The 16,197-nt window shown below is 50.2% G+C and overlaps 1 protein-coding gene across 45 annotated transcripts in view; it reads right to left on the reverse strand.

Annotated features, from left to right (window-relative positions):
- ERCC1 (ERCC excision repair 1, endonuclease non-catalytic subunit) overlaps positions 1–16,197 on the reverse strand; it is a 50,232-nt gene that overhangs the window by 17,520 nt on the left and 16,515 nt on the right. For 18 of the 45 annotated variants that reach the window (XR_012427723.1, XR_012427716.1, XR_012427715.1 and 15 more), the window contains exons 1-2: positions 1,924–2,046; positions 1,404–1,515 (exon numbers count right to left, since the gene is read on the reverse strand). Coding sequence is in view for 29 of the 45 variants with exons in the window: in XM_074023906.1 (XP_073880007.1) it covers positions 1,404–1,508 (105 nt within the window). In the remaining 16 variants the exon portion in view is untranslated. The other 27 variants (XR_012427719.1, XR_010583039.2, XR_012427709.1 and 24 more) reach the window with 4 other exon arrangements.

Genomic DNA, 16,197 nt, shown 5'->3' on the forward strand with positions numbered 1-16,197 from the left:
TAACCTCAGGTGATCCGCCTGTCTCGGCCTCCCAAAGTGTTGGGATTACAAGTGTGAGCCACAGCACTTTACCCCTCTCCCCTCTTTAGGGCTGCCCATCTTCCTTCCTCTAATGTCCCTTCCAGAAGGCTGAGAGCTCAAAATCTGAATCCAGCCACTTCTGCCCCACTCCTCGGTCTCCACTCTGGTCCCAGCCAACAGCGTTTCACCCTTGGACCACTGAAGTCACTTCTTCACCAGCTCCTTGCCCACACTCTCACCCCCTGGAAGTCTGTCCCCTACACAAAATCTTTATGTCCTTCCTCTGCTGAGAGCTAGTGGGTGGCTCCTGCCTCAGAGTGAAAGTCAAAGCTGTCACCATCACCCAAAAGGCTGTAGATCTGTCCCTGATCCTTGCCTTAGAGACTACACCTTCTGCCACTTCTCCCATGCTTTCTCTACTACAGCCCCACTGGACTTCGTGCTGCCCTTGAATGTGGCAGGCTCTCTCTGACCTCACGGCTTTGGCACTGGCTGTTCCCTCTACCCCAGACGTCTCTATGGCTCACTCCCTCACCTCTTTCACGTCTCTACCAAGATGTCACCTCCTCAGAGAGGCCCTCCCTTGAACTTCCTATCTAAAGTAGGAAGGGGCCAGGCACGGTGGCTCATGCCTGTAATCCCAGCACTTTGGGAGGCCGAGATGGACGGATCACTTGAGGTTCAAGATCAGCCTGACCAACATGGTGAAACTCTGTCTCTATTAAAAATACAAAAATTAGTCGGATGTGGTGGCACGCTCCTGTAATCCCAGTGGGGAGGCTGAGGCAGGAGAATCGCTTGAATCCGGGAGGCGGAGGCTGCAGTGAGCCGAGATGGTGCCAGTGCACTCCAGCCTGGGTGACAGAGCCAGACTGTCTCAAAATAATAAATAAATAAAATAAAGTAGGAAGGTCCTCTTCCTCATCACGCCCTATATCCTTAGCTCACTTTCCTTTTCTTCATAGCCAATGCTAATCACCAATCGATTGTTTTCCCTTGGGAAGGAGATTTCAATATTGCCAGGTCCTTCCATTTACCAAAATATGTCTAAAGTATAGATTTTAAGATTGCAAAACCTGGCAATTCTTAAACATGAGCAATAAATTCATGTCTTAAAAAATCAGGGTGCTGGCCTCATAAAACACATCAGGGGTTACCTGCTGAATGCGTGTCTGGCCTCTGCCTCAGCCCTCTCTTAGAACCAATCATCCATTTCACAGATGGTGAAACTGGGACCTGTGGAGGACCAAGGACTGCTTCCCCAAGTCGTCCGTGGCCCCCAAATCCACTAACCCACACCCTGGTCCCACAGGTCCCATCCTATTCTCTTCCTCCTCCTAACACCCGCCAGCCTCCCGGGGCCCCGCATCTCCTTGTCCTACCACTCCAGGAGGAACCTCATCCTCGTCGAGGGGTATCACAAATTTCCTCCTTGCTGGAGGCACTGAGGGCTGGGGCACCCCCTCTTTGTCCTTCCCAGGGTCCATGTGGAACCTGAAAGGGAAGGTGCCAGGAGCAAGTGAGCCATCGGCGTCTACGTTCTCATCCCCCAGCAGGAACCCCCACTCATAGCCGTCCCCCACAAAACTCCCAGAGCCCCATAGCGTCAGGTCCCAAACACCCAGCGCCCGAGGCTCTATAACGCCCCGCCCCTTTGACCGCCACCTTCTGCTCGCCCCGCCCCTTACAAGTCCCATCGCTCCGCCTCTCGCCCCCACTGGATTCTATTGGCTCTGTCCCCACCGTCCCCCGACTTCCGTTCGCCCAGCCCCGGGGGCTACATCTGGACGCCCACCCCACGCCTGGCCTTGTCCATCTCTCAGACTCGGCAATGATTGGCTTCCGCGGTTGCCAATCTCCACCTGCAGTCCCGCCTCCCGCCCCCTCTGGTCCCGGCCTTACGGTTTCGGAGCCGCGAATTCAGTTGCTGGTCTTGGAGCCTCAAGGGAAAGACTGGAGAGGGACTGAGGCAGTCCACCGCCAGCACTGCCAGCGCGGCCCAGGGCTCGCCGCACTTCCGGCCTCTCTGGCCCCGCTCCCCAGGAGAGTAGAGCATAGAGCAGGGCGATCTCTATGCGACTCTCTATGGTCCTGGAGGACCGCGGAGTTCGTGGGAGGAGAGATATCTATGTGGCCGCAGAGGATCTGGCTCCCAAATTTTTCAGTTCCAAAGCCCATACTGAGCGCTTCTGTGTGCCGGGAATCCTGGCAGGGCTCAGGGGAGAAGAGATCGCAGGAGATCCAACTTGGTCTCTCCTCTCAGTACGCAGAGACTTAAGTTTGAATCCCAACTCAGACATTGACTTGGCCTCAGTTTCCCCATTCATTCATTTATTCCACACCTATTCCCCCCATGCGCTTCCTCTGTTCCCGGTCCTGTGCGAGTCCGTGCTGGTGAAACAGCAGTGACCAACGACAGCCCCGTGTTGTCCTCCCGGAGCTTACGGTTCAGTAAGGGACACAGACACGTTCCCAAACAGTGATGACTTAGAATGGGCAGATCTGGGATGGGAGATCCCGGGAGAGCCGTGGGGTGGGGGTCAGAGGGAGCGCCTGACTCAGCCGCCGAGTCCGGAAGGGCTTCCTGGAGGAAGGGACATCTGAGCAGAGGCCTGGCTGATGAGTTAGTATTAGTCACTTCCTGAAAGGATAGTATCACACTGTTCTAACTTGCAGCTCTCTGATTACTAAGGAAATGGAACGGTTTTTGTGAATGTATTGGTCTTATAAATTTTGTCTTCTGTGAATTGCTTGCTCATATTCCTTGTCCATTTTTTAAATGGGTTGTATGGCTTTTTTATTACTATTAATTTCTAGGGGTACTTTATGGATTCTGATTCTAATCCTTAGTTACCTATATTGCAAACATTTCCTCCTAGTTTCTACTTTGGGTTTTAACTTTAGTTATTTTTGGCACAGAAGTTATTTGTGTTTATGTACAACTATTTATCAATCTGTTCCGTTCTGACTTTTGCTTTTGGTGTGTTAAGAGCCCTGCCATAACCCAGGGTCATAATGATAAATTCTTTTTTTTTTTTTGAGACGGAGTTTCGCTCTTATTACCCAGGCTGGAGTGCAATGGTGCAATCTCGGTTCACTGCAACCTCCACCTCCCGGGTTCAAGCGATTCTCCTGCCTCTTTAGTAGCTGGGAATTACAGGCATGCGCCACCATGCCCGGCTAATTTTTTTTTTTTCTCTCCATTTTTAGTAGAGACGGGGTTTCACCATTTTGGCCAGGCTGGTATCGAACTCCTGACCTCAGTTGGTCCACCTGCCTCAGCCCCCCAAAGTGCTGAATTACAGGCGTAAGCCACGGCCCACAGCCATAATGATACATTCTATCATTTCCTTGAGCTCCGTGTTGTGTTGTCCTCCCAGAGCTTATGTTTCAGTGAGGGACACAGACACCCTGCCAAACAGTGATGGCCTAGAATGAGCAGGTCATCTGGCTTTAATCTATGTAAGATTTATTTATTTATTTATTTGTTTATTTATTTATTTATTTTTTGAGATGGAATTTTGCTCTTGTTGCCCAGGCTGGAGTGCAATGGCGCAATCTAGGCTCACTGCAACCTCTGCTTCCCAGATTCAAGCGATTCTCCTGCCTCAGCCTCCCAAGTAGCTGGGATTGCAGGCGCCCGCCCAGCTAACTTTTGTATTTTCAGTAGAGACGGAGTTTCACCATGTTGGCCCGGCTGGTGTCGAACTCCTGACCTTAAGTGATCCACCCGCCTCTGCCTCCCAAAGTGCTGGGATTACAAGCATGAGCCACCGCGCCTGGCCAAGATTTTTTTTTTTTTTTTAGACAGAGTCTCGCACTGTCGCTCAGGCTGGAGTGCAGTGACCGGATCTCAGCTCACTGCAAGCTCCGCCTCCTGGGTTTGCGCCATCCTCCTGCCTCAGCCTCCCGAGTAGCTGGGACTACAGGCGCCCGCCACCTCGCCCGGCTAGTTTTTTGTATTTTTTAGTAGAGACGGGGTTTCACTGCGTTAGCCAGGATGGTCTCGATCTCCTGACCTCGTGATCCGCCCGTCTCGGCCTCCCAAAGTGCTGGGATTACAGGCTTGAGCCACCGCGCCCGGCCTAGATTTATTTTTGAAAGTGCACCGAGGTTATTGTTTATGACTGATATAACCAATTGTCTCAAGTTGACCAAATGTAGATCTTTTCTCCACTGTTCTGAAATTCTACCTTTATCACATACCAAATTCCCATACACATACAAGTCTATTTCTGACATTTCTGTTATGTTCATTGATCTCTTTACTTGTACTTGCCTGCAGGTACATGACCATCCCTCTGTTTCTTTCTTCATATCAGTCTTTCGTCTATGGGTGTTTGTCTCTGTGTCTACATTTTCCCATTTTACTTATTTATTTATTTTTTCCTGGGCATGGTGGCTCATGCCTGTAAAGAGTGAGAACAAAAAAAGAAAAAAAGAAAAGAAAGAAAAAAGGCCGGGCACGGTGACTTGCGCCTGTCATCCTAGCACTTTGGGAGGCCGCGGCGGGCGGATCACCTATGATCAGGGGTTCCAAACCAGCCTGGCCAACATGGCAAAACCCCGTCTCTGCTAAAAATACAAAATTAGCTGGGCGTGGTGGCGCATGCCTGTAATCCCAGCTTTTTGGGAGGCTGAGGCAGGAGAATCGCTTGAACCTGGGAGGCAGAGGTTGCAGTGAGCTGAGATCGAGACACTGCACTCCAGCCTGGGCGACGGAGCAAGACTCTGTCTCAAAAAACGAAAAAAGAAAAAAGAAAAAAGAAATATACCTCTGTATCCAAGACCATACAGCAATTCTAGAAGTAGGTCATCCCAAGTAGAAGGGCTTGTGACTCAGTTATCCCCTTGGGGAAAGGAATTGCCGGACTTAACCCTGCAACTCCTGCGTTTTCTGCCAGGGGGCGATGGTGCACCACAAGAGAATTGGAAGTGTTGGGGAGCCGGTGCCGCTCCGCTCCGCCAGAACCGATCGGGGGCAAGACCCCCTAGAAGGAGGTCCCGTCCCCGCTCCCGACCCATTTCCTTGAAGTAGAAGTGCGGCAAAGGAATTCCTTGAAGTAGAAGTGCCATCAGTGGAATTCTAAATCTGTTAACATTAGTTAAGAGCAACGGGAAAAAGTTGCCCTGGGTTCTACGTTATTTCCAAGTTGGATGTTGGATTTCTACCCTCAGTTTCTTTTCTTTTCTTTTCTTTTCCTTCTTCTTCTTCTTCTTCTTCTTCTTCTTTTTTTTTTTTTTTTTTTTTTTGAGACGGAGTCTCTCTGTGTCACCCGGGCTGGAGTGCAGTGGTGCGATCACACCTTACTGCAGCCTCAACCTCCCGGGCTCCCACATCACCTCCCCTTGTAGCTGGACCACAGGCGCGCGCCACCACGCCTAGCCAACGTTTGTATTTTTTTGTAGAGGCGGGGTGGGGGGGGGTCTCACTATAGCCCAGGCTGGTCTCGAACTTCTGGGCTCAAGCGATCCTCCCTTCTCGCCCTCCCAAAGTGTCGGGATTACTGGAGTGAGCAGCTGCTCCCGGCCTAAGCTGTTTCAAAACTAAACTTTGGAATCCCAGATTCGAATCTCCCTGGCTCCCAGAGTTGAGCGTTCGAATCCACCAGCCGTATCCACGCTCCGATTCCGCCTCTTTCTTCCAAACGCCCCAAGTTCCAGAATTCAGCCGCAACTCCAGTTTAGGCCACTCCCCAGCTCCGGCCCCTGCTCCCGTCCCAAACCTTCCCCTCCTCTCAACTTCGAGCCCTTTGTGCGCCCCGGAACGGGTGGGGTGGGGACGGAGACTGTGAGGACCGAACCCTCACCTCCAATTCCGCCCGAGGGGACCTGAATGGGGGGCGCAGAGAGCAGCCCGGCCGAAGGCTCTGGAAGCAGGCACCGCCGGGGGGCGTAGTGACCAGGCTGCCGTCCCCGCCCGCCTCTAAACTTAGCCGCGGTGACGCGCGGCCCGGTGATCGCGGCGGGGCCGGGGACGCAGGGGGGCCCGAATGGAGGGGGGCGGCTCAGCTCGGCGAGCCTCTATTTATAGCGCCCGGAGCCCGAAATAGCGCGGAGCGGAGCGGCCGGGATGACGCGGGAGCCGCCGGGGGCTGACTCACCCGGCCCCAAGCGAAGGCCCCCGGATGGGGGACAGTGGAGGCGCCTAGCCCCTACTCCGCGTCCTCCCGGGCATCTTTTTTGCTGGGACAGCCCAAGTCTCCGCTGGAGAGGCTGTGGATGGATGTACAGCAAAGGAAAGATCTGCAGCATGAGAGACTGAGGTTGGATCAGAAGTGGGACTTCCACACACACACACAACCAGAACAGAGCGGGACACGGTGGTTCCCGCCTGTAATCCCAGCACTTTGGGAAGCTGAGGAGGGCAGATCACCCGAGGTCAGGAGTTCGAGACCAGCCTGGCCAACATGATGTAACCTCATCTCTACTAAAAATACAAAATTAGCCAGGCCTGGTGGCGCATGCCTATAATCCCAGCTACTCTGGAGGCTGAGGCAGGAGATCGCTTGAACCCGGGAGACGGATGTTGCAGTGAGTCAAGATCAGGCCACTACACTCCAGTCTGGGCAAAAAGAGCGCAACTCCGTCTCAAAAAAAAGAAAGAAAGAAAGAAAGAAAAGTAAAAACAGAATCAAGGACTTATTTACACAAAAAGAGAAAGGGGGAAAGAGGAGAGGTAAACCAGATACACACACTTGTTTCTCACCAGCAACAGAACTGTGATGTTTTGGAGGCAAAGGAATGAACTCAGTGACCCTGGGTAGTTGCCATTCCAGAGCACGTGCCATTCTCCACTTGCCACGATTTATTGCACACTGTTCCCATTCCCTAGAATGTTCTTCCTTGCCTTCTCAGCCTTGAGAACTCATGTACCTCCAGGACCTGGTGCCCAAGGCAATTCCTTTATTTTATTATTATTATTATTATTATTATTATTATTATTATTGAGACAGAGTCTCGCTCTGTCACCCAGGCTGTAGTGCAGTGGCATGATCTTGACTCACTGCAACCTCTGCCTCCTGGGTTCAAGTGATTCTCCTGCCTCAGCCTCCTGAGTAGCTGGGACTACAGGCGCATGCCACCACACCCAGCTAATTTTTTATTTTTAGTAGAGATGGGGTTTCACCATGTTGGCCAAGCTGGTTTCGAACTCCTGACCTCAGGTGATCCACCCTTCAAAGCCTCCCAAAGTGGTGGGATTTTACAGGCATGAGCCACCGCGTCCAGCCGGAGCAATTCCTCAAATAAAAACTCCGTGACCCACTGAGCTGGGAGCCCCATAAGGGCAGGGTCAAGGCTGTCTCAGTCATCACCTTGTCCCCAGCACTGCCCAGCACAGGACAGGCCTTGGGATAAATGAACTGCATGAATAAAAGGTGCCGGTGATAAAATAAAATGACATTTCCCAAGTTATAACAGCAAATGTTGATTCTATGCTTTGTGACCGGCAGGCATGATTCTGAGCCTTATCTCCTGTGGGCTTCGTTGCAGTCCTACAGGGATGTGCTTTTATTAATATTATCACCGCCATCCCTATGTTAGAGATGAAGACACCAGGCTCAAGGGGGCTAAAAGTACCAGAGCTCACTGCTTGCACTCAGCTTGCTCTTAAACCTAGGTCACCTTGGTTCCAAAGGTGTTCAGTTTCCAGGATACATACATCTGGGTCCTGTGGAACCAAAAGCTAGGGAGTGAATCTCAGCCTGCAGCCCAAAGAACCTTAGGGGGTTCCCCAGCACCCCTTCAGGGTGTCTACAAGTTCAAAATTATTATCATAAGTGGGGCGCGGTGGCTCACGCCTGTAATTCCAGCACTTTGGGAGGCTAAGGCAGGCGGTTCACGTGAGGTCAGGAGTTTGAGACCAGCCTGGCAAACATGGCAAAACCCCATTTCTACTAAAAATACAAAAAATTAGCCAGGCGTGGTGGCGTGTGCCTGTGATTCCAGCTACTTGGGAGGCTGAGGTGGGAGAATTCGGAGAGCAAGTTTGCAGTAAACTGAGATGGGGCCACTGCACTCCAGCCTGGGAAACAAAGCAAGACCCCGTCTCAAAAAAAGTATCATCGGGCCGGGCGCGGTGGCTCACGCCTGTAATCCCAGCACTTTGGGAGGCCGAGACGGGCGGATCACAAGGTCAGGAGATGGAGACCATCCTGGCTAACACGGTGAAACCCCGTCTCTACTAAAAGTACAAAAAACTAGCCGGGCGAGGTGGCAGGCGCCTGTAGTCCCAGCTACTCGGGAGGCTGAGGCTGGAGAATGGCGTAAACCCAGGAGGCGGAGCTTGTAGTGAGCCGAGTTCGCGCCACTGCACCCCAGCCTGGGTGACAGAGCAAAGACTCCGTCTCAAAAAAAAAAAAAAAAAAAAAAAAAGTATCATCATAATAATATTGATATCATATATGATACACCATAATAATAATACATAGTTGGGGGGGCGGGGTCTCAGCCTTCCCCAGGCTGGAGTGCAGTGGCGCCATCTTGGCTTACTGCAACCTCCACCTCCCATGTTCAAGCAATTCTCTCGCCTCAGCCTCCCGAGTAGCTGAGACTACAGTCATGCACCACCATGCCTGGCTAATTTTTTCGTATTTTTAGTAGAGACGGGGTTTCACCATATTGGCCAGTGCAGTTTCCACGATATTGCAACAGACCAAACGCAGACACACACGTGAGGACCCAGCTGTCTTCTGTTAAGCCTGATGTGAAAGTGATTTGCAAAAATTAAAATGATGCCCTTCTTCTCACTAAATTTTTGTTTCAGGCTGGGCACGGTGGTACGTGCCTGTAATTCCAGGACTTTGGGAGGTCAAGGTGGGAGGACGGCTTGAGCCCAGGAGTTCAAGACCAGCCTGAAGGGCTGGGTGCAGTGGCTTACGCCTGTAATCCCAGCACTTTGGGAGATTAAGGCAGTGGATCACCTGAGGTCGGGAGTTCAAGACCAGCCTGACCAACATGGAGAAACCCCATCTCTACTAAAAGTACAAAAATTAGCTGGGTGTGGTGGCACATACCTGTAATCCCAGCTACTTGGGAGGCTGAGGCAGAAGAATCACTTGAACTCAGGAGATGGAGGCTGCAGTGAGCCAAGATTGTGCCATTGCACTCCAGCCTGAGCAACAAAAGTGAAACTCCATCTCAAAAAAAATAAAAAGACCAGACTGGGCAACATAGGAAGACCCCAATCTCTACAAAAAATGTTTAAATGAGCTGCACTTGGTAAAAAAAAAAAAAAAAAAAAATTATTTTGGAAAACATGGTTATTTTCATTTAAAATATATAACTTACATTAACATACGATTAATTTTGTATTTTTATTTTATTTTATTTATTTATTTATTTATTTTTTGAGACGGAGTCTGGCTCTGTCGCCCAGGCTGGAGTGCAGTGGCGCCATCTCGGCTCACTGCAAGCTCCGCCTCCCGGGTTCACACCATTCTCTGGAACTACAGGCGCCCGCCACCACGCCCGGCTAATTTTTTGTATTTTTAGTATAGATGGGGTTTCACCGTGTTAGCCAAGATGGTCTCAGTCTCCTGACCTCATGATCCGCCCACCTCGGCCTCCCAAAGTTCTGGGATTACAGGCGTGAGACACGCGCCCGGCCTGTTTTATTTTTTTGGAGACGGAATCTCGCTCTGTCCCTCAGGCTGGAGTGCAATGGCGCAATCTTGGCTCGACGCAACCTCCGCCTCCAGGGTTCAAGCAATTCTCCTGCCTCAGCCTCCCGAGTAGCTGGGACTACAGGCATGTGCCACCATGCCGGGTGAATTTTTCATATGTTTAGTAGTGACAGGGTTTCATCGTGTTAGCCAGGCTGGTCTCGATCTCCTGACCTCATGTTCCACCCACCTTGGCCTCCCAAAGTGCTGGGATTACAGGTGTGAGTCACCGCGCCCGACGAACACAAAATTAATTTATTATTATTATTATTATTATTTATTTTTAGAGATGGGAGTCTTGTGCTGTCCAGGCTGGTCTCAAACTCAAGCCATACTTCCACCCCAGTCTCCCAAGTAGCTGGGATTACAGGTGTGTGCCACTGCACCCAGCTACTTTTAAGTGAATCAACAAATGTTTCTAAAATTTCTCAGTTTTAACTTCTAATACAGTAAATATTGATAGAAATCATACACATCAACAAAAACTCTTTGGGGTCCTCAATACATTTTTTAAATTTTAGACAAGGTTTCACTGTGTTGCCCAGGCTGGAGTTCAATGGTGCAGTCATAACTCACTGCAGTCTTTGAACTCCTGGGCTAAAGGAGTCCTCCCACCTCAGTCTCCCAAATAGTCAGGACTACAGGTGCACACCACCACTCGTGGCTGCTTTTATTTATTTTTTTATTGTAGAGACGGGAACTTGCTATGCTGCCCAGGCAGAGGCCTTCAATAGTTAGGAGTGTAAGGGGGCCAGATGCAGTGGCTCACGCCTGTAATCCCAGCACTTTGGGAGGCTGAGGCGGGCGGATCATGTGAGGTTGGGAGTTCGAGACCAGCCTGACCAACACAGATAAACCCTGTCTCTACTAAAAATACAAGATTAGCCGGGCATGGTGGCACATGCCTCTAATCCCAACTACTCGGAAGGTTGAGGCAGGAGAATCGCTTGAACCCAGGAGGCAGAGTTTGCGGTGAACCGAGATTGTGCCACTGCACTCCAGCCCGGGCAACAAGAGTGAAAGTCTATCTCAAAAAAAAAAAAAAAAAGATTCAATGGATTAGGCCAGGTGCGGTGGCTCACACCTGTAATCCCAGCACTTTGGGAAAACAAGGCAGGCAGATCACTTGAGGTCAGGAGTTTGAGACCGGCCTAGGCAACGTGGTGAAGCCCCATCTCTATTAAAAATACAAAAATTAGGCTGGGCACAGCCTCATGCCTGTAATCCCAGCTCTTTGGGAGACCAAGGCAGGTGGATCACCAGAGATCAGAAGTTCAAGACCAGCCTGAGCAACATAGTGAAACCCCGTCTCTACTAAAAATATAAAAATTAGCCAGGCATGGTGGTGTGCGCCTCGAATCCCAGCTACTTGGGAGGCCAAGGCATGAGAATTGCTTGAACCCGGGAGGTGGAGATTGCAGTGAGCCGAGATTGTGCCATTGTACTCCAGCCTGGGCAACAGAGTGAGAGTCCATCTCAAAAACAAACAAATTAGCTGGGCGTGGTGGTGCATGGATGTAATCCCAGCTACTGGGGAGACTGAGGTCGGAGAATCACTTGAACCCGGGAGACAGAGGTTGCAGTGAGCCGAAATTGCACCACTGCACTCCAGCCTGGGTGACAGAGCAAGACTCTGTATTTAAAAAAAAAAAAAAAAAAGAATCAATGAACTAATAATCATACAAACTTGATAAGTGTCATGAAGGACAAGAATGTGGAACATCATTTTAACTGTGAAGGAGAGGAGGAGTGGACAGGAGGGTAGGGGAGGTTTGTCTGTCAAAGGAACATTTAAAAAGAGACCTGGCTGGGCACAGCGGCTCACACCTGTAATCCCAGCACTTTGGGAGGCCGAGGTGGGTGGATCACGAGGTCAGGAGATCAAGACCATTCTGGCTAACATGACGAAACCAGTATCTACTAAAAAAAATTATCTGGGCTTGGTGGCACGCGCCTGTAGTCCCAGCAACTTGGGAGGAGGCTGAGGAAGGAGAATCGCTTGAACCTGAGAGGCAGAGGTTGCAGTGAGCCGAGATCGTGCCACTGCACTCCAGCCTGGCCAACAGCAAGACTCTGTCTCACAAAAAAAAAAAGAACAAGAAGAGACCTGTCCAGGCGCCCTGGTTCACACCTGTAATCCAAGCACTTTGGGAGGCTGAGGCTGGTAGATCGCTTGAGCCCAGGAGTTCGAGACCAGCCTGGGCAACATGGTCAAACATCGTGTCTCTCCAAAAAATATACACAAAAAATCGCATGGCATGGTGGCATGTGCCTGTAGTCCCACATACTCGGGAGGTTAAGGTGGGAGGATCACTTGAGCCCAGGAAGGTCAAGGCTGCAGTGGGCCATGATCATGACAATACACTCCAGCCTGGACAGCTGAGTAAGGCCCCCATCTCAAAAAAAGAAAAGAAAAGATAATCTATCTGGCAGTTTTCTCTCTTACCTTCCAATTGTTGAGTCTCATTTATTTTTCTTGTCTTATAGCATTTTTTTGCTTTTTTTTTTTCCGAGTCTGAGTCTTGCTCTGTCACCCAGGCTGGAGTGCAGTGGTGTGACCTCAGCTCACTGCCACCTTCGCCTCCCGGGTTCAAGCAATTCTCCTGCCCCAGCCTCCCGAGCAGCTGGGACTATAGGCGTGCACCACCACACCTGGCTATTTTTTTTTTTTTTTTGAGATGGAGTCTTGCTCTGTCACCCAGGCTAGAGTGCAGTGGCACATTCTCGGCTCACCGCAAGCTCTGCCTCCCTGGTTCAAGCAATTCTCCTGTCTCAGCCTCCCGAGTAGCTGGGATTACAGGCACCTGCCACCGTGCCTGGCTAATTTTTGTATTTTTAGTAGAGACAGGGTTTCACCATCTTGGCCTGACTGGCCTCGAACTCCTGACCTCGTGATCCACTTGCCTCGGCCTCCCAAAGTGCTGGGATTACAGGCGTGAGCTACTGCGCCTGCCCTGCGCCTGGCCTTTTTTTTTTTTTTTTTTTTGAGACAGAGTTTCGTTCTTGTTGCCCAGGCTGGAGCACAATAGTGCGATCTTGGCTCACTGCAACCTCCACCTCCTGGGTTCAAGCGATTCTGCTGTCTCAGCCTCCCGAGTAGCTGGGATTACAGGCATGTGCCACCATGCCTGGCTAATTTTTATTTTATTTTTATTTTTATTTTTTTTAAGTAATGGGGTTTCTCCATGTTAGTCAGGCTGGTCTCAAACTCCTGACCTCAGGAGATCCACCCGCCTCGGCCTCCCAAAGTGCTGGGATTAGAGGCATGAGCCACTGTGCCTGGCCCGTCTTACAGCATTTACAAACACTTCCAGGACTATGCTGCACAGTAACATTTATTCTCACAACAGCCCTCCAAACTACAACCCTCTGAGATGACTTATCTCACCATGCCCATTTTACAGAGGGAGAAACTGAGGCACAGGGAAGGTAGAATCTTGTCCAAGGCCACAAACCAAGTAAACAACCAAACTAGGACTCCAACCAAACCTTGTGCTCTCAGTTTCAGCCTTAAAAGAAAACTCAATAAACATTCTGGGTTTTTTGTTTTTGTTTTGAGACCTTTATTCTGTGACCCAGGTTGGAGTGCAGCGTGGTCATCACAGCTCAAGGCAGCCTCAAACTCCTAGACTCAAGTAAACCTCCTCTCTCAGTCTCACAAGCAGCTGGGACTACAGGTGTGCACCACCACACCCGGCTAATTTAGTAGAGATGGGGGTCTCACTATATTGCCCAGGCTGATCTCAAACTGCTGGCCTCAAGGGATCCTCCTGCCTCAGACTCCCAAAGTGTTACGATTACAGGTGTGAGCCTCTATGTTCAGTCCACATTCTGTATTATTATTATTTATTTTATTTTATTTTTTTTTTTTTTTTTGAGATGGAGTCTCACTCTGTCGCCCAAGCTGGAGTGCAGTGGTGCAATCTCGGCTCACTGCAACCTCTGCCTCCCAGATTCAAGCGATTGTTTCAAGTCTCAGCCTCCCAAGTAGCTGGGAGTACAGACATGTACCACCACGCTCGGCTAATTTTTTTTTGTATTTTTAGTAGAGACAGGGTTTCACCATGTTGGCCAGGTTGGTCTCGAACTCCTGACCTCAGGTGATCCACCCACCTCGTCCTCCCAAAGTGCTGAGATTACAGACATGAGCCACTGCGCCTGGCCTATTATTATTATTATTATTTTTTTTTTTTTTTTTTTGAGACAGAGTCTCGCTCTGCCGCCCAGGCTGGAGTGCAGTGGCCGGATCTCAGCTCACTGCAAGCTCCGCCTCCCGGGTTCACGCCATTCTCCTGCCTCAGCCTCCCGAGTAGTAGGGACTACAGGCGCCCGCCACCGCGCCCGGCTAGTTTTTTGGTATTTTTTTAGTAGAGACGGGGTTTCACCGTGTTAGCCAGGATGGTCTCGATCTCCTGACCTCGTGATCCGCCCATCTCGGCCTCCCAAAGTGCTGGGATTACAGGCTTGAGCCACCGCGCCCGGCCTATTATTTTTTTTTTAACAGGAAAAATATCCTGTAACTGGCCGGGCACGGTGGCTCAAGCCTGTAATCCCAGCACTTTGGGAGGCTGAGGCGGGTGGATCACGAGGTCAGGAGTTCAAGACCAGTCTGGCCAACATAGTGAAACCCCGTCTCTACTAAAAATACAGAACAAATTAACTGGGCGTGGTGGTATGTACCTGTAATTCCAGCTACTTGGGAGGCTGAGGCAGGAGAATTGCTTGAACCCGGGAGGCAGGGGTTGCAGTGAGCCGAGATCGCACCACTGCACTCCAGTCTGGGGTGACAGAACAAGACTCCGTCTCAAAAAAAGAAAAATATCCTGTAAATTTCCACAGTGACCCATAGAGCTTGGATGAAGAGCTGGAAGCCTCAGATCTCGTTCAGGCTCCATTCTCTCTCTGAGCCTCAGTTTCTTTCCCTATGAGGAAGGGTTGGAAAAGATGTTCTCTAAAAGCCTCAGAAACTCTGCCATTAGTAAGGAGGAGACAGAAGCCCAAACAGATTGCATTAGTTTCTTAACTGCTACTATAACAAATTACTAGCAGTTCAGTGACTTAAAACAAGAGAAATTCATTCTTTCACAGTTCTGGAGGCCAAAAGTCAAAATCAGGGTGTCAGCCAGGTGCGGTGACTCACCCCTGTAATCCCAGCCCTTTGGGAGGCCAAGGTGGGTGGCTCCCTTGAGGCCAAGATTTTGAAACCAGCCTGACCAACATGGTGAAACCCCATCTCTACTAAAAATACAAAAAATTAGCTGAGCATCGTGGTGTGGGCCTGTAATCCCAGCTCATCAGGAGGCTGAGGCAGGAGAATTGCTTCAGCCTGGGAGGCAGAGGTTGCAGTATGCTGAGATCTTGCCACTGTACTCCAGCCTGGGCCACAGGGCAAGACCCTGTTTTTGTTTGTTTGTTTGTTTGTTTGTTTTTTAAAGAAAGAAAAAAAGAAGTTGTACAGCCAATATTTGAACCCCTGGAATTTGGCAGAGCCTGTAGTCTCCACACTACCTTCCAGAGGCCCATCTTCACACGCTGTTAAATCTGGACTTCAGGGAAGCCGCAGTAGAGATCCGTGTTCAGGCCAGGGCTCACTGCTGTGCTGTTACATAGGGCAGTCACTGGCCACACGTTGCCTTTAAGAGCTTCAAACATGGCTGGTCCAAAATGGGATTCGCCTGCAGTGTAAAATCCACGCTGGAGTTTGAAGGCTTAGTGCGATGAAAGGAATGTAAAGTATCTCATGAAGAATTCTGATGCTGAGGCCGGGTGCAGTGGCTCATGCATGTAATCCCAACACTTCGGGAGGCCAAGGAGGGCAGATCACCTGAGGTCAGGAGTTTGAGACCACCCTGGCCAACATGGCGAAACCCCGTGTCTCTACTAAAAATACAAAATTAGCCGGGCGTGGTGGCGCGCGCCTGTAGTTCCAGCTATTCAAGAGGCTGAGGCAGGAGAATCACTAGAACCTGGGAAGTGGAGGTTGCAATGAGCCGAAATCGCACCGTTGCACTCCAGCCTGGGGGACAGAGCGAGACTCTATCTAAAAAAACAAGGAAAATTAACAATAGTAATTCTGAAACTGGATACATGTTGAAATAATAATATTTTGGATGTATCCAGTTAGATAAAGTACATAAAATTATCTTCACTTGCTCTTTTTAATTTTTTTATTGTGGCTACTACAACACTTATCTATTTGTTTGTTTGTTTGTTTGAAACAGGGTCTCGCTCTGTCACCATGGTCCCAGGTGGAGTAAAGTGGCACAATCATAGCTAACTGCAACCTTGAACTCCTAGGCTCAAGGGATCGTCCTGCCTCAGCCTCCTGAGTGACTGGGACTGTAGAGGCCTGCCACCACACCCAGCTAATTTTTTAATTTAAAAAAATGTTTTGGGTTGGGTGCGGTGGCTCAGCCTGTAATTCCAGCACTTTGGGAGGCTGAGGTGGGCAGATCACAAGGTCAGGAGTTCGAGACCAGCCTGGCCAACATGGTGAAACCCCCGTCTCTAC

The sequence above is a fragment of the Macaca fascicularis genome, chromosome 19 (assembly GCF_037993035.2).
Source record: "Macaca fascicularis isolate 582-1 chromosome 19, T2T-MFA8v1.1".
Classification (NCBI taxonomy): Eukaryota; Metazoa; Chordata; class Mammalia; order Primates; family Cercopithecidae; genus Macaca; species Macaca fascicularis.